The sequence below is a fragment of the Nomascus leucogenys genome, chromosome 19 (genome assembly GCF_006542625.1).
Source record: "Nomascus leucogenys isolate Asia chromosome 19, Asia_NLE_v1, whole genome shotgun sequence".
Classification (NCBI taxonomy): domain Eukaryota; kingdom Metazoa; phylum Chordata; class Mammalia; order Primates; family Hylobatidae; genus Nomascus; species Nomascus leucogenys.
In genome coordinates, this window is record NC_044399.1 from 73,441,633 (window position 1) to 73,466,783 (window position 25,151).

Consider the following 25,151-nt stretch of genomic DNA (forward strand, 5'->3'; position numbering starts at 1 on the left):
AATTTTGTATTTTTAGTAGAGATGGGGTTTCTCCATGTTGGTCAGGATGGTCTCAAACTCCTGAACTCAGGTGATCCACCCGCCTCAGCCACCCAAAGTGCTGGGATTACAGGTGTGAGCCACCGCGCCCGACCGATGGATCTTTTTCAGATCATGATTCAAACAAACCGTAAATAGAATGATGATGACGATGCTGAGACAGTGGGAATATTTGAACACTGAATATTTGATTATATTAAGGAATTATTTCACACCTGTAATCCTAGCATTTTGGGAGGTCAAGGCACTTGAGCCCAGGAGTTCAAGACCAATGTGAGAAACATGGTGAAAACCTATTTCTACAAAAAATACAAAAATTAGCCGGGTGTGGTGGCATGCACCTGTCGTCCCAGCTGCTTGGGAGGCTGAAGTGGGAGGATCATTTGAGTCTAGAAGGTGGAGGCTGCAGTGAATTTTGATCATGCCACTGCACCCCAGCCTGGTTAATAGGGCGAGACCCTTTCTCCAAAAAAAGAGATAGAGACCAGGCCCGGTGGCTCATGCCTGTAATCCCAGCACTTTGGGAGGCCAAGGCAGGAGGATCATGAAGTCAGGAGTTCAAGACCAGCCTGACCAACATGGTGAAACCCCGTCTCTACTAAAAATACAAAAATTAGCCGGGCATGGTGGTGCCTGCCTCTAATCCCGGCTACTCAGGAGACTGAGGCAGGAGAATTGCTTGAACCCGGGAGGTGGAGGTTGCAGTGAGCCAAGATCATGCCACTGAACTCCATGAACTCCAGCCTGGGTGACAGAGCGAGACTCCATCTCAAAAAAAAAAAAAAAAAAAGAAGAAGAGATGGAATTTCTGGGGGCTGGAAGAATGGAAGGATATTACTACTACTCCCTCAATTCTTACAATGCTGGCAAAGCCGACTCCAGCCCGAGAAAGCTGTTGCCTTCAGAGAGGTGCAGAGGGTAGTATTGACAGCAGGGCACCTTGGTAAGCCTGGGGCCATGCGTCATTCGCTGCAGTTCCTTTGGAAGAATTAATGTTATTGCTTTGATGATATGGTTATATCAACATACACATTTCCAAGGCCAGGCGTGGTGACTCATGTCTGTAATCCCAGAGTTTTGGGAGGCCAAAGTGGGAGGATAGCTTGAGCTCAGGAGTTCAGGATCAACCTGAGCAACACAGCAAGTCCCCATCTCTAAAAAACAAAAAAAAGGAGGCGGGGCACGGTGGCTCACGCCTGTAATCCCAGCACTTTGGGAAGCTGAGGCAGGTGAATCACAAGGTCAGGAGTTCGAGACCAGCCTGGCCAATATGGTGAAACCCCGTCTCTACTAAAAATACAAAAATTAGCCCGGCATGGTGGCAGGCGTCTGTAGTCCCAGCTACTCACGAGGCTGAGGCATGAGAATTGCTTGAACCCGAGAGGCAGAGGTTGCAGTGAGCCAAGATGGCACCACTGCACTCCAGCCTGGGCAACAGAGTGAGACTCTGTCTCAAAAAAAAAAAAAGGCCAGGCGTGGTGGCTCACGCCAGTAATCCCAGCACTTTGGGAGGTCGAGGCAGGTGGATCACGAGGTCAGGAGTTCAAGACCAGCCTGGCCAAGATGGTGAAACCCCGTCTCTACTAAAAATACAAAAAAAAAAAAAAAAAAAAAATTAGCCAGGTTTGGTGGCAGGTGCCTGCCTGTATTCCCAGCTACTTGGGAGGCTGAGGCAGAGAATTGCTTGAACCCAGGAGGCGGGGTTTGCAGTGAGCTGAGATCGCACCACTGCACTCCAGCCTGGGAAACAGAGCAAGACTCTGTCTCAAAAAAAAAAGAATTAGCTAGGCGAGGTGTTGTGCACTCACATTCCTAGCTATTTGAGAAGCTGAGATGGGAGGATCCCTTGAGCCCAGGAGTTGGTTACAGTGATCCATAAGCACACCACTGCATTCCAGCTTAGGTGACACAGCAAGACCCCATCTCTAAAACAAAAATAATACACACTTCCAAAGTAGAGCTAAACAGAATAACCAGATGTACTTACGCTTGTTGGGGGGTTGGGGAAGGACATGGAGTGTTTATGGGGACTCTGTCAAAGATAAATAGTCACGGGTTTGCTCTTGTGCAATTCAACACGCCCTATTCAGAGTAACGCGCCGTGCGGGAAACACCATTCAACATAAGCCCTGCGGAAGAACTAAAGTACCGGCCGGGCCCAGTGGCTCAAGCCTGTAATCCAGCACTTTGGGGGGCCAAGGCGGGCGGATCACGAGGTCAGGAGATCGAGACCATCCTGGCTAACATGGTGAAACCCCGTCTCTACTAAAAATACAAAAAATTAGCCGGGCGTGGTGGCGGGCGCCTGTGGTCCCAGCTACTCGGGAGGCTGAGGCAGGAGAATGGCGTGAACCCGGGAGGCGGAGCTTGCAGTGAGCCGAGATCGCACCGCTGCACTCCAGCCTGGGCGACAGAGCAAGACTCCCTCTCAAACAAACAGACAAAAAAAAGAACTAAACTACAGTTTCTTTCTTTTTTTTTTTTTGAGACGGAGTCTTGCTCTGTCACCCAGGCTGGAGTGCAGCGGCGCGATCTCGGCTCACTGCAAGCTCCGCCTCCCGGGTTCACGCCATTCTCCTGCCTCAGCCTCTCCGAGTAGCTGGGACTACAGGCGCCCGCCACCATGCCCGTCTAATTTTTTTTTTGTATTTTTAGTAGAGACGGGGTTTCACCGTGGTCTTGATCTCCTGACCTTGTGATCCGCCCGCCTCGGCCTCCCAAAGTGCTGGGATTACAAGCGTGAGCCACCGCGCCCGGCCTTAAACTACAGTTTCTATCTCAATCAGAATCTCTAAGGCAGTGGGTTAAATGCCTTTGATTTTCTTCAGGAATGACAGCTGCCTCTTAAGGGCAAGATTGCAAGATTTTTATGTCTTCATGTAGGGCAGGAAATTAGGTCCTGAATGCTACAAGATTGCCTGTCACTGCCAGCTTTTTCTCATTTGCACATACCTGCTGAATGAATGTATGAAAAATAAGTGAATGAATGAATAAGCAAATGATTGTCTGAAGGAGCAAATAAGTGAATTTTTAACCATATCAGGAATAAAATGGGGTCATTACATATGGGCTCCTTTTGCTCCTCTGGGAAGAAAGCAATTCTTTTTTTTGAGATGAAGTCTCGCTCTGTCGCCTGGGCTGGAGCTCAATGGCATGATCTTGGCTCACTGCAACCTCCGCCTCCCGGATTCAAGCGATCCACCTGCCACAGCCTCCCGAGTAGGTGGGACTATAGGCGTGCGCCACTACGCCCAGCTAATTTTTGTATTTTTAGTAGAGACAGGGTTTCACCACGTTGTTTGGCCAGGATGGTCTTGATCTCTTGACCATGTGATCTGCCCGCCTTGGCCTCCCAAAGTGCTGGGATTACAGGCATGAGCTACTGTGCACGGCAGAAAGCAATTCTTTAAAAATTGGACCTGGCTGGGCATGGTGGCTCATACCTGTAATCCCAGCACTTTGGGAGGCCAAGGCAGGCAGATCATGAGGTCAGGAGTTCGAGACCAGCCTAGCCAAAATGGTGAAACCCTGTCTCTATTAAAAATACAAAAATTAGCTGGGCATGGTGGCACACACCTGTAGTCCCAGCTACTTGGGAGGCTGAGGCAGGAGAATCACTTGAACCCAGGAGTCGAAGGTCGTGGTGAGCCAAGATCCCACCACTGCACTCCAGCCTGGGCAACAGAGTGAGACTCCATCTTAAAAAAAAAAACAAAACAAAAAAAACTAGCCAGGCGTGGTGGCTTGCACCTGTGATCCCAGCTACTCAGGAGGCTGAGGCAGAGAATTGCCTGAACCCAGGAGGCAGAGGTTGAAGTGAACCAAGATCGTGCCACTGCACTCCAGCCCGGGTGACAGAGCAAGACTCCATCTCAAAAAAAAAAAAAAAAAATTGGACTCGATGGCCAGGCGTAGTTGCTCACGGCTGTAATCCCAGCACTTTGGGAGGCTGAGGCGGGCAGATCATGAGGTCAGGTGATCGAGACCATCCTGGCTAATGCGGTGAAACCCCGTCTCTACTAAAAATACAAAAAATTAGCTGGGCGTGGTGGTGGGCCCCTGTAGTTCCAGCTACTCGGGAGGCTCAGGCAGGAGAATGGTGTGAACCCGAGAGGTGGAGCTTGCAGTGAGCCAAGATCAGGCCACTGCACTTCAGCCTGGGTGACAGAGCGAGACTCCATCTCAAAAAAAAAAAAAAAAGCTGGGCGCGGGTGGCTCATGCCTGTAATCCCAGCACTTTGGGAGGCCAAGGTGGGCAGATCACGAGGTCAGGAGATCGAGACCATCCTGGCTAACATGGTGAAACCCTGTCTCTACTAAAAATACAAAAAATTAGCCGGGCGTGGTCATGGGCACCTGTAGTCCCAGCTACTCGGGAGGCTGAGGCAGGAGAATGGCGTGAACCCGGGAGGCGGAGCTTGCAGTGAGCCGAGATCCTGCCACTGCACTCCAGCCTGGGTGACAGAGCGAGACTCCATCTCAAAAAAAAAAAAGAGAAAAAAATGATCTGCTGCTTAGAAATGTTAAGTTTGGCCAGGTGTGGTGGCTCACACCTGTAATCCTAACACTTTGGAAGGCCAAGGCAGGCAGATCACTTGAGGTCAGGAGTTCAAGACCAGCCTGGGCAACACAGTGAAACCCTGTGTTTACTAAAGATACAAAAAATTAGCTGGGCGTGGTGGCTAGCACCTGTAATCCCAGCTAGTTGGGAGGCTAAGGCAGGAGAATCGCTTGAACCCGGGAGGTGGAGGTTGCAGTGAGCTGAGATGGTGCCATTGCACTCCAGCCTGGGTGACGAGAGTGAGACTCTGTAAAAAAAAAGAAAGAAAGAAAGAAAGAAAGAAAGAAAGAAAGAAAGAAAGAAAGAAAGAAAGAAAGAGAGAGATGTTAAATTCAGAAGGCACAGCTCTCAGGATTTGAACCATTAAGGAATCAGCTCACAGCCTCTTCATACTCATCAAACTGTGGGTTCCTTTATCCTTGTGTATTTGCATGGGCCCCTGTAAAGAATGGGCAAGGGCGGGTGCCGTGGCTTACGCTTGTAATCCCAGCACTTTGGGAAGCTAAGGCGGGTGGATCACATGAGTTCAGGAGTTCGAGACCAGCCTGGCCAACATGGTGATACCCCGTCTCTACTAAAAATACAAAAATTAGCTAGGCATGGTGGCACACGGCTGTAGTCCCAGCTATTCAGGAGGCTGAGGCAGGACAATCGCTTGAACCTGGGAGGTGGGGGTTGCAGTGAACCAAGATCTCACCACTGCACTCCATCCTGGGTGACAGAGTGAGACTACCTCTCAAAAAAAAAAAAAAAAAAAAAACAGCCGGGCGCTGTGGCTCACGGCTGGGCACGATGGCTCACGCCTGTAATCCCAGCACTCTGGGATGCCGAGGTGGGTGGATCACCTGAGATCGGGAGTTCCAGACCACCCTGACCAACATGGAGAAACCCCGTCTCTACCAAAAATACAAAATTGGCTGGGTATGGTGGCCTGTAATCCCAGCTGCTTGAGAGGCTGAGGCAGGAGAATTGCTTGAACCCAGGAGGTGGAGGTTGCGGTGAACCGGAGATCGCACCACTGCACTCCTGCCTGGGTAACAAGAGCGAAAACAAAAACAAAAACAAAAAACAAACAAAAGAATGGGCAAAAGGTCTTGGGATTCCCGAAAAGGGCTGATTTAGGTCTAGGTGGGGTGAGGTATTAAAGGAATTTAATGTATAAGATGATATCTGTGAGGCCCCTGGCTCTACAAAAAAAAATCTAAAAATTAGCCAGGTGTGGTGGCGAATGGCTGTAGTCCCAGCTATTCCAGAGGCTGAGGTGGGAGGATCGTTGGAGCCCAGGAGGCCAAGGCTGCAGTGAGCTATGATGGTGCCACTGTACTACAGCCTAGGTGACAGAGTGAGATCGTGTCTCCAAAAAAAAAAAAAAAAAAGACAATATTTATGTTAAGCCTTAAAGGACAAAGCAAGAAGGGAATTTCTGAGCTACTATGGCATGCCAAGTATTCTGCCGAGCCTTTGTCAGCATTTTCTCATTTAATCTTCACAGTAATCCCGTAAGGTTGTATTCCCCTTTTATTACATGACAAAGCTGAATTGGCAGGCAGGAAGTGAGGCTGTCAATATTTCAGAGCCAGCCTTTAGTCTCAGCGCTGCCATTTGGGGAAAGGAGACTGGTAAATTGGCAATTTCCGCACAGGTACTGTTTCTCACCAGCCAGTGCTGGGCAATCAATGAAAAACCAGAAACCTGTTAGCCCCAGCAGGGACCGACCCCCTGTGCCAGGAGGCGGAGGAAGCCTTGGCTGTCATCACAGCAGCCAGAAAGGGCACCACCACTCTTCGGCTTCTGCAGTCTGGGCCGACACCAAGAGTCTGGACTTCTCTGCTCACAGCTTGTCTATGAACCTGGAAGAGTGGCGTCAAATGCCGACGTCCTGAGCCACAGGCTCAGGGCAGTCCCAGGCTGGGGGATGCCATTCCCACATTGTGACTGCTTTTTTTTTGAGACAGTTTTGCTCTTGTTGCCCAGGCTAGAGTGCAACGGCATGATCTCCGCTCACCACAATCTCTACCTCCCGGGTTCAAGCGATTCTCCTGCCTCAGCCTCCTGAGTAGCTGGGACTACAGGCGCCTGTCACCACACCCGGCTAATTTTTTTTGTATTTTTTAGTAGAGACAGGGTTTCACCGTGTTGGCCAGGATGGTCTACGATCTCCTGACCTTGTGATCCGCCCGCCTCGGCCTCCCAAAGTGCTGGGATTACAGGCGTGAGCCACCGCGCCTGGCCTTTTTTTTTTTTAATTGAAAAAGTATGGCTGGGCATGGTGGTTCATGCTTGTAATCCCAGCACTTTGGGAGGCCGAGGCGGGTGGTTCACGAGGTCAGCAGTTTGAGACCAGCCTGGCCAACATGGTGAAACCCTGTCTCTACTAAAAATACAAAAATTAGCTGGGCATGGTGGGGGGCACCTGTAATGCCAGCTACTTGGGAGGCTGAGGCAGGAGAATCGCTTGAACCGGGAGGCAGAAGTTGCAGTGAGCCGAGATTGCACCACTGCACTCCAGCCTGGGCAACAGAGCTAGGATCCGTCTCCAAAAAAAAAAAAAAAAAAAAAAAAAAAAAAGTATAAACGAAGGCCGGGCACGGTGGCTCATGCCTGTAATCCCAGCACTATGGGAGGCTGTGGGGGGTGGATCACGAGGTCAGGAGTTCTGAGACCAGACTGCCCAATATGGTGAAACCCCGTCTTTACTAAAAATACAAAAATTAGCCGGGCAGCCGGGCGCAGTGGCTCATTCCTGTAATCCCAGCACTTTGGGAGGCCAAGGCAGGTGGATCACCTGACGTCAGGAGTTCGAGACCAGCCTGGCCAACATGGTGAAACCCACCCCCTCCAACTAAAAATAAAAAATTAGCCAGGCATGGTGGCACATCCTTGTAATCCCAGCTACTTGGGAGGCTGAGGCAGGAGAATCACTTGAACCCGGGAGGCAGACATTGCAGTGAGCCCAGATCATGCCATTGCACTCCAGCCTGGGCAACAAGAGCGAAACTCCATCTCAAAAAAAAAAAAAAAAGGCCGGGCGCAGTGGCTCACGCCTGGAATCCTAGCAGTTTGGGTGGCGGAGGCGGGTGGATCAACTGAAGTCAGGAGTTCGAGACCAGCCTTACCAATATGGTGAAACCCCGTCTCTACTAAAAATACAAAAATTACGGGCTGGGTGCGGTGGCTCACGCCTGTAATCCCAGCACTTTGGGAGGACCAGGTGGACGGATCACGAGGTCAGGAGATCAAGACCATCCTCGCTAACATGGTGAAACCCTGTCTCTACTAAAAATACAAAAAATTAGCCGGGCATGGTGGCGGGCGCCTGTAGTCCCAGCTACTCGGGAGGCTGAGGCAGGAGAATGGCGTGAACCCAGGAGGCGGAGCTTGCAGTGAGCCGAGATTGCACCATTGCACTCCAGCCTGGGTGACAGAGCAAGACTCCATCACAAAAAAAATAAAAATAAAAATACAAAAACTAGCAGGGCTTGCTGGCGTGCACCTGTAGGCCCAGCTACTTGGGAGGCTGAGGCAGGAGAATCACTTGACCCGAGAGTCGGAGGTTGCAGTGAGCCAAGATCGCGCCACTGCACTCCAGCCTGGACGGCAGAGTGAGACTCCGTCTCAAAAAAAAAAAAAGAATGCCTGAGCTACCAAGACAATTAGGCTAGGAGGCTCTAAACCTGTACTGTTCAGCGTCATAACCACTAGTCACGTGAGCACCTGAGATGTCCTTTTTTTTGTTTATTTTTGACATAGAGTCTGGCTCCCAGGTTCAAGCGATGCTCCTCCCTCAGCCTCCCGAGTAGCTGGGATTACAGGCGCCCACCACCACGCCTAGCTAATTTTTTGTATTTGTAGTAGAGATGGAGTTTCACTAATTTGGCCGGGCTGGTCTCCAAGTCCTGAGCTTGGGCAATCTGCCTGCCTTGGCTTCCCAAAGTGCTGGGATTACGGGTGTGAGCCACCACACCTGGCCTATTTTCCTTTAATTATTATTATTATTATTATTATTATTATTATATCTACAAAAAGTTAGTAAAGTTAATAGAGGCTTACTCTGTGGTGTCAAGAACACAGAATAAGCCTCTGTTAACTTTACTCTTTATTTTAGATTAAAAAAAAAGAACGTGAGGCACACTATTTGGTACTACCCTCTGCCAGGTACACAAACTCAAATACCCAAATTACATAAGCAGAGTCCTATACTTATCTGGGAGAATTACCCTGTTATTAATTTTTATTTATTTATTTTATTTTATTTTATTTTATTTTATTTTATTTTTTTGAGGCAGTGTTTTGCACTTGTTGCCCAGGCTAGAGTGCGATGGCGTCATCTCAGCTCACCACAACCTCCACCTCCCGGGTTCAAGCAATTCTCCTGCCTCAGCCTCCCAAGTAGCTGGGATTACAGGCATGTGCCACCACGTCCGGCTAATTTTTTTTTGTATTTTTAGTAGAGATGGGGTTTCTCCATGTTGTTCAGGCTGGTCTCGAACTCCTGACCTCAGGTGATCTGCCCACCTCGGCCTCCCAAAGTGCTGGGATTAAAGGCGTGAGCCACCACGCCCGGCCCCTGTTATTAATTTTATAGGATTCATGAGTTCATTCAAGAGATATTTGTTAGGTGCTACTGTATAGCATCATTATATTAAGCTCTGAGAACAAAGACATGAAAGAGAGTCCCACCATCACAAGCTTATACACAGAAAAGAAAAATAATCAATTGCAATCCTGCATGACAAATGCTAGGATAAGAGATGTAATACAAGCTGGAAGTAGGAAACAGCGAAGATAAGATTAGTTTAGAGATTGCCGGAGGTATTCTGGAGGAAGTTGCTTCTTTCAAGGATCTGAAAGATGGATTTGTAGGTATTAACCACATACAGACTGGGCGCGGTGGCTCATGCCTGTAATCCCAGCACTTTGGGAGGCCGAGGCAGGCGGATCACGAGGTCAGGAGATCGACACCATCCTGGCTAAAACAGTGAAACCCCGTCTCTACTAAAAACACAAAAAATTAGCCGGGCGAGGTGGCGGGCGCCTGTAGTCCCAGCTACTCGGGAGGCTGAGGCAGGAGAATGGCGTGAACCCCAGCGGGGGAGCTTGCAGTGAGCCGAGATCGCGCCATTGCACTCCAGCCTGGGCGACAGCAAGACTCTGTCTCAAAAAACAAAAACAAAAACAAAAAAAAAACACATACATCTAGCAGAAAAGAGTGCTATTTGTTTGTTTTTGAGACGGAGTCTCGCTCTGTTGCCAGGCTGGAGTGCAATGGCGCGATCTCAGCTCACTGCAACCTCCGCCTCCAGGGTTCAAGCGATTCTCCTGCTTCAGCCTCCCGAGTAGCAGGTGTGTACCACCACGCCTGGCTAATTTTTGTATTTTCGGTAGAGACGGGGTTTCACCATGTTGGCCAGTATGGTCTCCATCTCTTGACCTCATGATCCCCTGCCCCTGTCTCGTCCTCCCAAAGTGCTGGGATTACAGGTGTAAGCCAGCGCCCCTGGCCCAGAAAAGAGTGTTTTAAGCTATTGGAACACCAAATGGAAAGACCTTTTGGGGGAAGGAAAGAAGTGTAGTGTGTCAGAAGTAGAGTGTGTCAGGATGAGGCTAGAGCATCCCTGGAGACTAGGTTGTGAAGGGCAGGCATTTAAACCAAAATGGGGTCAGGCGCGGTGCCTCACACCTATAATCCCAGCACTGTGGGAGACTGAGGCAGGCGATCACTTGGGGTCAGGAATTCGAGATCAGCCTGGCAAATATGGTGAAACCCTGTCTCTACTAAAAATACAAAAAATTAGCTGGCCATGGTGGCGGGCGCCTGTAGTCCCAGCTACTTGGGAGGCTGAGGCAGGAGAATCACTAGAACCTGGGAGGCGGAGGTTGCGGTGAGCCGAGATCCTGCCATTGCACTCCAGCCTGGGCGACTAAGTGAGATTCCTTCTCAAAAAAAGAAAAAGAAAGAAAGAAAAAAGAAAAGAAACAGGGTTTCAACCGGGTATGGTATGGTGGCTCACACCTATAATCCCAGCACTTTGGGAGGCCAAGGTGGGTGGATCACAAGGTCAGGAGTTTGAGACCAGCCTGGCCAACATGGCGAAACTCCATCTCTACTAACAATATAAAAATTAGCCACGCGTGGTGGCACCTGCCTGTAGTTCCAGCTACTTGGGAGGCTGAGGCAGGAGAATAGCTTGAACCCGGGAGGCGGAGGTTCTGGTGAGCCGAGATCAGGCCACTGCACCACTGCACTCCAGCCTGGGCAACAGAGGAAGACTACATCTCAAAAAAAAAAAAAAATGGTCAGGATGGGTGGCTGGAAACCGAGAATTGGGGTGTGGTGTGGTTTTGGGTGACAAGACTGTCTCATGGGAGAGGCCATGTCTCATAGAGAGGCCAGCTGGTGGGAAGGGGAGGAGAGGAAGTCAAGTGGTGACAGGCAGGGGTACTGGATGGGTCATCCACGTGGGTCATTAGGTCCCCAAGGCAGGAAGGGCTGGAGTAGAAGGAAGAGAAGGGCTGTGAGGCAGGAACCAAAGTTTGTGATGAGTGTGTCTGCAGGTCACAGCACCAAAGGGGAGTAACAAGTGCTGCAGCTGGATGGCATTAACCTCAAACGAGCTAGGGGCTGGCTGGGCTTGGTAGATCATACCTGTAATCCCCAAAATTTGGGAGGCCAAGAATGGGCAGATCGCTTGAGGCCAGAAGTTCGACCAGCCTGGCCAACATGGTGAAACACCGTCTCTACTGAAAATACAAACATTAGCCATGCGTCATGGTGGGCATCTGTAATCCCAGCTGCTCGGGAGGCTGAGGCAGGAGAATCGGTTGAACCTAGGAGGCAGAGGCTGCAGTGAGCCAAGATCGCGGCACTGCACTCCAGCCACAGTGACAGAGTGAGACTCAGTCTCAAAAAAAAAGGTCCGGGCACGGTGGCTCACGTCTGTAATCCCAGCACTTTGGGAGGCCGAGGCGTGCGGATCACCTGGGATCAGGTGTTCGAGACCAGCCTGGCCAACACGGTGAAACCCCATCTCTACTAAAAATACAAAAATTAGCTGGGCATGGTGGTGAGTGCCTGTAATCCCAGCTACTCAGGAGGCTGAGGCAGGAGAATCGCTGGAACCCGGGAGGCAGAGGCTGCAGTGAGCAGAGATCATGCCACGGTACTCCAGCCTGGGTGACAGAGCAAGACTCCATCTCAAAAAAATAAATAAATAAAAATAAAGGCCGGGTGCAGTGGCTCACGCCTGTAATCCCAGCACTTTGGGAGGCCGAGGCAGGCAGATTACCTGAGGTCAGGAGTTTGAGAGCATCCTGGGCAACATGGTGAAACCCCAACTTCACTAAAATACAAAAATTAGCTGGGCATGGTGGCACACGTCTGTAATCCCAGCTATTTGTGAGGCTGAGGCAGGAGAATCGCTTGAACTCAGGAAGCAAAGGTTGCAGTGAGCTGAGATCACGCCACTGCACTCCAGCCTGGGTGACAGAGCAAGACTCCATCTCAAAAAACAGAAACAAACAAAAAAGCAAGGGCCCAGGTGCAGTAAACCCAACACTCTGGGAGGCCGAGAGGGAAAAGATGGCTTGAGGCCAGGAGTTTGAGAACCTGTTTCTTTTTTATTTTTTTATTTTTTGAGACAGAGTCTCACTCTGTTGCCCAGGCTGGTGCAATTTCAGCTCACTGCAACCTCCGCCTCCTGGTTTCAAGTGATTCTCCTGCCTCAGCCTCCAGAGTAGTTGGAAATACAGGTGAGCCACCACGCCCAGCTAATGTTTGTATTTTCAGTAGAGGCGGGGTTTCACCATGTTGGCCAGGCTGGTCGAACTTCTGGCCTCAAGCGATCTGCCCATTCTTGGCCTCCCAAATTTTGGGGATTACAGGTATGATCTACCAAGCCCAGCCAGCCCCTAGCTCGTTTGAGGTTAATGCCATCCAGCTGCAGCACTTGTTACTCCCCTTTGGTGCTGTGACCTGCAGACACACTCATCACGAACTTTGGTTCCTGCCTCACAGCCCTTCTCTTCCTTCTACTCCAGCCCTCCTCCTTGGGGACCTAATGACCCACGTGGATGACCCATCCAGTACCCCTGCCTGTCACCACTTGACTTCCTTTCCTCCCTTCCCACCAGCTGGCCTATGTTCACATGAGACAGTCTTGTCACCCAAAACCACACCACCCCCTGATTCTCAGTTTCCAGCCACCCACCCTGACCACCATTTCTTATCCTTCCAGCTTACTTGATTTAGTGTTCACACCACGCAACTCTTCCACCTCAACAGGACCCCGTTCTGTGTACCATTTTTCACTATCCATCATTTCCCTTCTGTTTTGTCTTCCTTCTCTTCCAAGCTTAGAGAATAGTCCATTACTACAACCCTTCTCTGCATACACCCTCAACCAACTCAGTTGTTTGTCTCCCTCTCTCTCCATTTTACTTGCCTGGCTGATCCTCAAGCCTGAATGAACCCAACTACCAGTCATAACTGCACCTGAGCAACTGAACATTACTGGAAAAAAAAATAAGAAAAACCTCAACTGGACCTACAGGTTGCACTTTCAGTTCATGACCACAAACCTCAAATAAACTCCCAGCATTGAAACCTCCACCTCCTTGCCTTATACTCAACCTTCAGCCTACGCTGCTCTGACAGCCCTCAACACTGCTCCATCAACAACCTCCATCAGGGTCAGCAGCAACTTCCCGGTTTCAGAAGTCAGAGCACACCTCTCAGCCTTCGTCTTTCTCTACTTCTCAGCAGCATGGAGTTGTTGATCATTCCTTCCTTCTGGGAACACTTTCTCATCTTGGCTTTTGGGAAACCACACCAAGTTTCTCTCCTCTTTTGTCTTTTCTTTCTCAGCCTCCATTGCTGGCTCCTTCTCCATCTGACCTCTAAATCTTGGGGTGCTTCAGGGCTAATTTTTAGGTCTTTTTATTGTTATTTTTTATTTTATTTTTATTTATTTCTTTATTTGTTGGAGACAGAGTCTCACTCTGTTGCCCAGGCTGGAGTGCAATGGCGCGATCTCAGCTCACTGCAACCTCCGCCTCCCGGGTTCCAGCGATTCTCCTGTCTCAGCTTCCTGAGTAGCTGGGATTACAGGCACGTGCCAACACACCTGGCTAATTTTTGTATTTTTAGTAGAGAAGGGGTTTCACCATGTTGGCCAGGCTGGTCTCGAACTCCTGACCCCAAGTGATCCACCCACCTCAGCCTCCCAAAGTGCTGGGATTACAGGCGTGAGCCACAGTGCCCGGCCTATTTTTTATTTTTTATTATTTTTATGTTTTTTGAGATGGAGTCTCGCTCTGTCACCCAGGCTGGAGTGCAATGGTGTGATCTTGGCTCACTGCACCCTCCGCCTCCCAGGTTCAAATGATTCTCTCGCCTTATCCTTCCGAGTAGCTGGGAGTACAGGCGCCTGCCACCACACCTGGCTAATTTTGTATTTTTAGTAAAGACAGGGTTGCACCATGCTTGCCAGGCCTGTCTCGAACTCCTGATCTCAGGTGATCCACCTGCCTCAGCCTCCCAGAGTGCTGGGATTACAGGTGTGAGCCACAGCACCTGGCCTATTTTTATTTATTTATTTATTTTTTTACAGATATTGTCTTACTGTGTCACTCAGGCTGGAGTGTGGTGGTGCCATCATAGCTCACTGTAGCCTTAAACTCCTGGGCTCAAGCGATCCTCTTGCCTTAGTCTCCTGAGTAGCTAGGACTACAGGCATGCGCCACCATGCCTAGGGAAATTGTTTTCATTTTTTTGTAGAGAGGGAGTCTTACTATGCCACTATGTTGCCCGGGCTGCTTTTTTGTTTTGTTTTTAAACATCATTACACATTCTCCCCAGGAAACCTAACACTGACCTCTACAAATTTATGTCTGTAGCTTTGGTCTCTTCACTGAGCTTGTCTTATTAGCATATGCTAATTTGACACCTCTGATTGGACGTCTAATAAACAGACAAAACATAACTCATCCAAAATAGATGACTTGGTATCACTCCAAACCCTATTCTCTTCCCCATTTTGAAATCAAACCAGTTATTCCAGAAGTCATAAACCCAGGAATCATCCTTGATTCTTCCCTTCCCCACCACCCACATTTATTAGCAAGACCTTTCCATTTAAATTCAAAGCAGTATTTCAAATCCTTTCCCATTCCACTCTCCTGACAAATTTTATCATCCTTGCCTCTATTCTGGTTCAAACCATCAGGAACTTTGCCTCATCTTCTGTGATAGACTTCTAACTCGTCTTCTAGCAATCTTTTTTATTTTTTTCCCTCTTTTTTTCTTTCCATTTTTTTTAGAGACGGGGGTCTCACCATGTTGCCCAGGCTGGTCTCGAATTCCTGGGCTCAAGCACTCCTCCCACTACAGCTTCCCAAAGTGCTGAGATTACAGGCGTGAGCCACTACAACCCGCCCTCTTTTTAATAAATAACAAAATGAGATTTAAAAAATGTAAATCTGGTGGCCAGGCGTGGTGGCTCACGCCTGTATTCCCTGCACTTTGGGAGGCTGAGGCAGGCGGATTATAAGGTCAGGAGATTGAGACCATCCTGGCCAACATGGTGAAACCCCGTCTCTACTAAAAATACAAAAATTAGCTGGGTGTGGTGGTGCATGCCTGTAATCCCAGCTACTTGGGAGGCTAAGGCAGGACAATAACTTGAACCTGAGAGGTGGAGGTTGCAGTCAGCACCACTGCATTCCAGCATGGCAACAGAGCAAGACTTCGTCTAAAAAAAAAAAAAAAAAAAGGCCAGCACAGTGGCTTACGCCTGTAATCCCAGCACTTTGGGAGGATCATGAGGTCAGGAGATCAAGACAATCTTGGCTAACACAGTGATACCTCGTCTCTACTAAAAATACAAAAAAAAAAAAAAAAAAAAAATTAGCCGGGCATGGTGGCGGGCGCCTGTAGTCCCAGCTACTTGGGAAGCTGAGACAGGAAAATAGCGTGAACCCGGGAGGTGGAGCTTGCAGTGAGCCAAGATCACGCGACTGCACTCCTGCCTGGGCGACAGAGCGAGACTCCATCTCAAAAAAAAAGTAACTCTGGTGGGGCACAGAGACTCACGCCTATAATCCCAGCACTTTGGGAGGCTGAGGTGGGTGGATCACCTGAGGTCAGAAGTTCGAGGCCACCCTAGCCAACATGGTGAAACCCCGTCTCTACTAAAAATACAAAAATTAGTAGGGTGCGGTTTTGCACACCTGTAATCCTAGCTACTCAGGAAGCTGAGACAGGAGAATCACTTGAATCCAGGAGGCGGAGTATGCAGTGAGCCGAGATCACGTCATTGCACTCCAGCCTGGGCGACCAGAGTGAAACTCTGTCTCAAAGAAAGAAAGAAAAAAAAGTAATCCAGATCACTGTCCTCCCAAGGCTTTTATTTATTGCAACTAAACGAAATTCTGAACTCTTCACTGTGGTCCACAGGGTCCTCTGAGATGACACCTGCCTGCCTCTCCAACCTCCACTTGTAGCCGCTTTTTCATTAGGCTGTAATGGAGCTGCCCACCCATGCTGACCTCCTTTCTGCCATTATTATTATTATTATTTTTGAGATGGAGTTTTTGCTCTTGTTGCCCAGGCTGGAGTGCAATGGCATGATCTCGGCTCACTGCAACCTCCCCCTCCCGGGTTCAAGCGATTCTCCTGCCTCAGCCCGCCGAGAAGCTGGGAGTACAGGCACGCACCACCACGCCTGGCTAATTTTGTATTTTTAGTAGAGATGAGGTTTCTCCATGTTAGGCTGGTCTCGAACTTCCAACCTCAGGTGATCCGCCCACCTTGGCCTCCCAAAGTGCTGGGGTTACAGGCGTGAGCCACTGCGCCCGGCCTTATTTTTTTTAATTTTAAATTTATTTTTTATTATTTTAAAAAATGAGACGGCTGGGACTTACAGGTCGCAGGGGAGAGGGTGGGATGGGTCTCACGATGCTGCCCAGACTGGCCTCAAACCCCTGGGCTCAAGAAATCCTCCTGCCTCAGCTTCCCAAAGTGTTGGAATAACAGGCTTGAGCCACCGCATCCCACCCCACCCTTTCTAGTCTTTCTTTGTAGCAGCTGATAATTCTCAATTGAGAGTCTTTCCTACCAGTGGGCTTTAGCAGTAGCCATTTCCTCTGACTGGAATGCTCTTCCCCAGAATCATCAAATGGCATATCCTGTTTGTAATCCCATTCCAATTAAAATCTTTTCAAAAGCCTTCCCTATTTTATCTAGAACAGACCCTATTCCTCAGTTGTTCACTCACCCTATTCATTTCCATCTTATCACTTATCATAATCCAATGCTGATTTTTTTTTTTTTGGAAACAGGGTCTTGCTCTTTTGCCCAGGCTGGAGTGCAGTGGTGTGATCATGGCTCACTGCTGTCTCAACTTCCTGGGCTCGAGGGATCTTCCCACCTCAAGCCTCCTGAGTAGCTGGGATTACAGGCATGCACCACCATGCCTGGCTAATTTTTGTATTTTTAGTAGAGACGGGATTTCACCATGTTGGCCAGGCTGGTCTTGAACTCCTGACCTCAGGTGATCCACCCGCCTTGGCCTTCCAAATTGCTGGGATTATAGGCGCGAGCCACCACGCCTGGCTGTTGTTTACTTTTTGACTGTTCTGTCCCATTAGATGTTAGTGTCATGAGGTAGGAACCTGGTCAGTGTAGTTTACACCTAGACCTCGAGTCCTAGGATTGTGTCTAGCTCATAGTTGTTGCTCAGTAAATGTTTGTTAAATAAAGCAATACAGTTAGACAGTTGGGTGTGCAGGGGTTCATTCAGGCTTGAGGATCAGCCAGACACTAAAATGGAGAGAGAGGGAGACAAACAGCCAAGTTTGTTGAGGGTGTATGGAGAGAAGGGTTGTAGTAATGGACTACTCTCTAAGCTCAGAAGAGGAGGAAGAGAGAACAGGAAGGAAATGACGGATAGTAAAAAAGTGGTAAACAGGGCCGGACGCGGTGGCTCACGCCTCTAATCCCAGCACTTTGGGAGGCCGAGGAGGGCAGATCACGAAGTCAGGAGATTGAGACCATACTTGCTAACATGGTGAAACCCTATCTCTACCAATAAGACAAAAAAAATTAGCCAGGCATGGTGGCACGCGCCTATAGTCCCAGCTACTTGGGAGGCTGAGGCAGGAGAATCGCTTGAACCCGGGAGGCGGAGGCTGCAGCGAGCCGAAATCGCGCCCTGCACTCCAGCCTGGCTGACAGAGCGAGACTGTTTTAAAAAGAAAAGAAAAAAAAAAAGTGGTACACAGAATGGGGTTTTGTTGAGGTGGAAGAGCTGCGTGGTGTGAACACTAAAGCCAGTAAAGCTGGAAGGATAAGGAATGGTGGTCAGGGTGTGTGGCTTGAAACCAAGTATTGGGGTGTGGTGGAATTTTGGGTGGCGAGACTGTCCTACGGGAACGTGGAGAGACCAGCTGGTGCGAAGGGAAGGAGAGGAAGTCAAGTGGTGAGAGGCAGGGGTACCGGTTGGGTCATTCACATGGGTAATTAGGTCCCCAAGGTGGAGGGCTGGAGTAGAATAAAGAGAAGGGCTCTGAGGCAGGAGGAAAAAAGTCTGTGATGAATGGGTCTGCAGGTCACAGCACCAAAGGGGAGTGGCAAGTGCTGCAGCTGGATGGCATTAACCTCAAAAGCGATAGGGCCCAGGTGCAGTGGCTCACGCGTGTAATCCCAGCACTCTGGGAGGCCAAGGAGGAAGGATCGCTTGAGACCAGTTTGAGACCAGCCTAACCAACAAAGTGAGACCCACTCCTCAGACTTGGTCTGTCATACCAATGGCACCCAGTCACCTGGGTCAGGAGAGTCACCTGTTGTGCTCCCCGCTCTTTCCTATATCCGATAGATCACCAAGGCCTAGTCTTTGTTTTTTTGTTTTTTGTTTTTTTTTGAGATGGAGTTTCACTCTTGTTGCCCAGGCTGGAGTGCAATGGCACGATCTCAGCTCACAGCAACCTCCCCTTCCCGGGTTCAAGCAATTCTCCTGCTTCAGCCTCCCAAGTAGCAGCTGGGATTACAGGCATGCACCACCACGCCTGTCTAATTTTGCTTTTTTTTTTTTTTTTTTTTTTTGAGACAGAGTCTCTGTCGCCCAGGCTGGAGTGCAGTGGTGCGATCTCGGCTCACTGCAACCTCCGCCTTCTGGGTTCAAGCGATTCTCTTGCCTCAGCCTCCCAAGCAGCTGGGACTACTGTTAGCTGGCCACCAAGCCCAGCTAATTTTTGTATTTTTAGTAGAGACAGGGTTTCACTATGTTGGTGAGGCTGGTCTTGACCTCCTGACCTCGTGATCCACCTGCCTTGGCCTCCCAAAGTGCTAGGATTACAGGAGTGAACCACTGCCCTAGGCCCTAATTTTGTATTTTTAATAGAGATGGGGTTTCTCCATGTTGGTCAGGCTGGCCTCGAACTCCTGACCTCAGGTGATCTGCCCTCCTCATCTTCCCAAAGTGCTGGGATTACAGACGTGAGCCACCTTGCCCGGCCACCAAGGCCTAAATTGTTTTTTTTTTTTTTTGAGACGGAGTCTTGCTCTGTCACCCATGCTGGAGTGCAGTGGCGCGATCTTGGCTCACTGCAAGCTCCGCCTCCCGGGTTCGCTCCATTCTCCTGCCTCAGCCTCCCGACTCGCTGGGACTACAGGTGCCTGCTACCACGCCCAGCTAATTTTTTTGTATTTTTAGTAGAGACAGGGTTTCACCGTGTTAGCCAGGATGGTCTCGATATCCTGACCTCATGATCCACCCGCCTCGGCCTCCCAAAGTGCTGGGATTACAGGCGTGAGCCACCGCGCCCGGCTGGCCTAAATATTTTTATGGACACTCCTTAATCCAAGTCTTAGTTACTGCCACAATCTCCATAAGGGTCTCCAGGCTTTAAAAATTTTTATTAAAAAAAATACTTTGGGATGGGCATAGTGGCTCATGCCTGCAATTCCACCACTTTAGGAGGCTGAGGCTGCTGGATTACTTGAGCCCAGGAGTTCAAGACCAGCCTGGCCAACATGGTGAAACCCTGTCTCTACTGAAAATACAAAAATTCTCCAGGCATGGTGACACAGGCCTGTAATCCCTGCCACTCAGGAGGCTGACGCATGAGAATCACTTGAACCAGGGAGGTAGAGGTTGCAGTGAGCTCAGATTGTGCCACTGTACTCCAGCCTGGGTGACAGAGGGAGACTCTGTTTCAAAACAAAACAAAACACACTTTTTTGTAGCGATAGGGTCTTGCTCTGTCGCCCAGGCTAGTCTCCAACTCCTGGCCTCAAGTAATCCTCCTGTGTGGAGTTTCCAAAGAGCTGGGATTACAGATGTGAGCCACCACAGCCTGCAGGGCACTGGTCTCGACCCTCCCTTCCTCATCTATTCTCTGCAGCCACAGCAAAACATTCAAAATGCAAGTCTGCTATTTTTCTACTCCTAGTTAAAACTTTTCAGGGGCCTCCCACTGTTTGAGGATTAGGTTCAATTTCCAAACCTTTATCCAGCCCTGATCTTTCACCAGATTTGGAAATTATTACAAAAAATAAATCTTTTTTTTTTTTTTTTTTTTTAACAAAAAATAAATCTTAAGAAACTAGGAATAGGCCGGGCACAGTGGCTCTCGCCTATAATCCTAGCGCTTTGGGAGGCTGAGGCAGCCGGATTGCCTGAGCTCAGGAGTTCAAGACCAGCCTGGGCAACATGGTAAAACCCCATCTCTACTAAAATACGAAAGAAAATTAGCCTGGCCTGGAGGCGTGCGCCTGTAGTCCCAGCTAGTCAGGAGTCTGAGGCAGGAGAATTGCTTTAACCCGGGAACCTGGGACGTGGAGGTTGCAGTGGGCCAAGATGGCGCCACTGCACTCCAGCCTGGGCGACAGAACAAGACTCTATCTCAAAAAAGAAAGAAAGAAAGAAAGAAACTAGGAATAGAAGTAAATTTCCTTGATTTGCTAAAGTGAAACATCAAAATGGTCCCTTTGGTCTACCCGATAGGGGGCAGTGGTTCACACTTGTAATCCTAACACTTTGGGAGGCCGAGTTGGAAGGACTGCTTGAACCCAGGAGTTTGAGACCAGCCTAGGCAACACAGAGAGACCTCTGGCCCTTTTTTTTTTTTGAGACGGAGTCTCTCTCTGTCGGCCAGGCTGGAGTGCAGTGGCACCATCTTGGCTCACTGCAACCTCTGCCTCCCAGGTTCAAGCAATTCTCCTTTCTCAGCCTCCTGGGTAGCTGGGAGTACAGGCGTCTGCCACCAGGCCGGGCTAATTTTTGTATTTTTAGTAGAGACCAGGATTCACCATGTTGGCCAGGATGGTCTTGAACTTGTGACCTCAGGTGATCTGCCCACCTCGGCCTCTCAAAGTGCTGGGATTACAGGCATGAGCCACCGTGCCCCATCGAAACCCCCCGTCTCTATAAAGCAAATAAAAAAATAGCAGGGCATGGTGGTGTGTACCTGTAATCCCAGATACTAAGGAGACTCAGATGGGTGGATCCCTTAAGCCCAGGAGTTCCAAGCTGCAGTGAGCTATGGTCACTGCACTCCAGCCTGGGCGACAGAGAGAATTGCTGTCAATAAATGATAATAATAATAATAACAGGGCCGGTCGCGGTGGCTCAATAATAATAGGGCCGGACGCGGTGGCTTTTTTGGTGCACTCTTCATGTAAAGAGAATTATCATCATATATTGCCTCTATTTTGATGTTTGGTTAAAATGGGGCACACCAGTACTAACTTCGGCTTTCTAACAATTCCTACTTCGCACACCATGTGGCAGTGTTAGATGGCTTTTGGGCGCTCGCCAACGACTAGACATCTACCACTTCTTCTGGCCTCTTCGCTCCTACATCCACTGCTTTAATCCAGAGGCTGTATCTGACCCTCCGCGACCTCTTTGTCATGGCGTCCGCGGGGCGTCTACCAGTGGAGGCTTGGGCTGGCAGCCGGGCGTCGACCTTCCCAAAATGGCGGCGGCCGAGACAACTGCGCTCAAGGGGCGGGGTTCCGCCGCCGGGGGCGGGGCGGGAGGCCGAGGGGTCGGGCTAGCGGACGGGACGCTTCCCAAGTCGGCAGTCTCAGCGCGCCTGCGCTGAACGGCCCTGCGCGCAGTGAGGCAGTGGCGGGGGAAGGCACCGGTGGGGCCGACGGGCGGGTTGAAGGAGGGAAGCGGGCGAGCAAAGCCCCAGTGCGCGCCGCGGCAGCCCGGGCACCCTCCCCTTCCGGGCGTGAGTCGCTGTGAAAAGAGCTGAAGCGAACAGACTCGCACCGGCAGCGAGCCGCCGCTCCCGCCGCCTGAGCCCGGCCTCCCTCGGCTCCGGCGCTCCGGTCGCGGGGCCCGGGTTCCTCGGCACACCCCGCTCCAGCCGCCCCCAGAGCCTGTCCCCAGCCCTTCGGAAGCCCCGGCGCCAGCCCGGGCCCTCGGCAGGGAGGATGACGGAGCTGCAGTCGGCACTGCTACTGCGAAGACAGCTGGCAGGTGAGCAGGCGGGCGGCAGGGCGCCGGGCCCGGCCGCGATCGCGGACAGCCGCTGCCCAGTCCCTCTTCTCCTCCCCGGCCAGCGGCCGCACGGCCGAAGGGGCCCGGGCCTGCGAGGGTGGGGACCCCGAGGCTCCGGTCCCGGCCGGGCCCAGCCGTTCTCGCCCGGCTCTCGGAGGACATTGGGGGCGGGGACGCGACCCAGCTCCGGCCCAGGGACTGGGCCTGGCCCGCAGGGGGTCGGAGAGGAGGAGGCCCCCTCCCCCACCGTTCTGTTGGACGTTGCGGGGGAGGGGCTGTGTGCGGGTCCCCAGGCCGGGGCCGCCAGCTTGGAGGGGCGGGTCCCGGGCTCAGGTGCTGCTGGGGCCGCCGGACCTTCGGGGCTGGCTGGAGCGTCCGGACCCAGCACGGCTGCGAGTCCCAGGCTGGGTGTCTGAGCCGCGGGGGGCGAGGGCGGGCGGAAGGGACCGGCCCTGGCGCGATAGGTGAGGCGCACAAAACTTCTCCCCGGGCGGCGCTGGGTCCGCGGAGTTGGGGCCGACAACAAAAGCGCTGGCTTCGGCGGCCTCCACGCGGGCGCGCGGGTGCCGGAGACCCTGGCGGGGTGCGGATCGCCGCCTCGCCTGCCTCCGCCTGGCACGGGCTCCGGCTGCGCCGCCCGGCTGGGGGAGGGTAGGAGCGGGCCGCGGGGAGAGCCGCTCGCTGGCCGGCTCCGGGCTTTGTGCTCGCCGCAATTCCGGCTCCTGCGCAGGCCCGCAGACCCCGGAGCTGCGCCCGCAGGCTCTGGCCCGGGGCGGCGGCCGGGTCGGCCTCCCCGAAGAGCCTGCGGCCCCCCTCCCCCATTGTCCCGGCCTCCGGCCGTTTGCGGCTTCCAGGTTGACTTTTTAGGGGGTTGGCTCCTACTCTGCTAGGACTGTGTGCGCAGAGCATGCGCACTGGAGACGTCCGTGTGCGGAGTGGAAGGGGGGAGGCGGGTTGGTGGCTTCACAATGCAGCCCCACGTGCTGCCAGATTTAAAGAGAAATGAACCAGCACTTACCCCTGCTGTACAACGCCCGGCGTGTGTCATTTTCAGTTCAAGCGATCTTCCCCCTACCCACTCTAAAATCAGTAGCCTCTAGCCCTCAGCAGAAGCCAAAGACTGGAGTGATGAAATCTGTCTTTGAAATACATTTACTAAGAGTTTGAGGTGTTCGTTAAATCACCTTTATGGCTTCTTGAGGAAAAGGTTGTCAGGGGTTCTTACAGATTGTATAATTGGGTTTATTATTAGACCATGAGCAAGCAGGTTTGGACAAGTATTAAAGTTCTAGATGCTCAGGGGGAGTTAGCTTGCAGTGAATGGAGAAGTTCTAATGATACTACAGGATACTCATCAAAATTATGTACTGGAAAGGCACTGAGGCCAGGCGCGGTGGCTCACGCCTGTAATCCCAGCACTTTGGGAGGCCGAGGCGGGCGGATCACCTTAGGACAGGAATTCAAGGCCAGCCTGGCCAAAGTGGTGAAACCCCCGTCACTACTAAAAATACAAAAAATTATTTGGGCGTGGCGGAGGGCGCCTGTAATCCCAGCTACTCGGGAGGCTGAGGCAGGAGAATTGCTTGAATGCGGGAGGCATCGTTGCAGTGAGCTGAGATTGCGCCATTGCATTCCAGCCTGGGCAACAGAGCGAGACTCTGTTCAAAAAAAAGAAGGGCCGGGCGCAGTGGCTTACGCCTGTAATCCCAGCACTTTGGGAGGCCGAGGCGGGCGGATTACGAGATCAGGAGATCGAGACCATCCTGGCTAACACGGTGAAACCCTGTCTCTACTAAAAATACAAAAATCAGCCGGGCGTGGTGGCGGGCGCCTGTAGTCCCAGCTACTCGGGAGGCTGAGGCAGGTGAATGGTGTGAACCCAGGAGGCGGAGCTTGCAGTGAGCCGAGATCGCGCCACTGCACTCCAGTCTGGGAGACAGAGTGAGACTCCGTCTCGGAAAAAAAAAAAAAAAAAAAAAAGAACTTTATTGCTTTTTTTTTTTTTTTTTTTTTTCTGAGGCGGACTCTCACTCTGTCGCCCAGGCTGGAATGCAGTGGCGCGATCTCGGCTCACTGCAACCTCCGCCTCCTGGGTTCAAGTGATTCTCCTTCCTCAGCCTCCCGAGTAGCTGGAATCACAGGTGCGCGCCACCAAGCTCGGCTAATTTTTTGTATTTTTAGTAGAGACGGGATTTTACCGTGCTGGCCAGGCTGGTCTTGAACTCCTGACCTGGTGATCCGCCCGCCTGGGCCTCCCAAAGTGTTTTTTTCTTTTCTTTTCTTTTTTTTTTTTTTTTTTTTGAGACGGAGTCTTGCTCTGTCGCCCAGGCTGGAGTGCAGTGGTACAACCTCGGCTCACTGCAAGCTCTGCCTCCCGGGTTCACGCCATTCACCTGCCTCAGCCTCCCGAGTAGCTGGGACTACAGGTGCCTGCCACCACGCCCGGCTAATTTTTCTATTTTTAGTAGAGACAGGGTTTCACCGTGTTAGCCAGGATGGTCTGGATCGCCTGACCTCGTGATCTGCCCGTCTCGGCCTCCCAAAGTGCTGGGATTACAGGCGTGAGCCACCGCGCCCGGCCTCTCTGAATTCTTACATAATGGAAAAGATAAACATTTAAAAGGTGTGAAAGAAGTTATGCATTACTAAGAAAGTAAAATAAGATAGAACAATGTCAGCAGCAGCAATGTGTGAAAGGATTTCCTATCTGTGATTTTGATGGTCACTTGGTTCCGTTTTGCACTCTTTTTTTTTTTTTTTTTTTTTTTTTTTTTTTTTTGACTTCCTGTCCCCACGATCATCCTCTCCCCCCCCCCGTTCCGCCATCTCCTCCCCCCGATACCCCCCCACCCCGGCTAATTTTTGTTTTTATAACGGTCACCTTTGCCAATGCTCATCTCCTGTGATCCCCCCCCCCCCCTGATTACTTGACCCCCCCCCTGCACTCTTTTTTTGACAATGTATATAGCAAATATTAGTAAAACGTCCCAAAGCTCTTTCTTAGTGATTGACTTTCTGATGGGGCATACTAAAATACACTTTAA

At 51.0% G+C, this 25,151-nt stretch overlaps 1 protein-coding gene across 1 annotated transcript in view; it reads left to right on the forward strand.

The window, feature by feature from the left end:
* Positions 1–21,678: 21,678 nt before the first annotated feature.
* Positions 21,679–25,151, forward strand: part of UBE2G1 (ubiquitin conjugating enzyme E2 G1) — a 97,299-nt gene continuing 93,826 nt past the window's right edge. Inside the window, exon 1 of the mRNA XM_030800357.1 lies at positions 21,679–22,086. Coding sequence (XP_030656217.1) covers positions 22,041–22,086 — 46 coding nt within the window. The 5' untranslated portion in view covers positions 21,679–22,040. The remainder of the gene's footprint in view (positions 22,087–25,151) is intronic.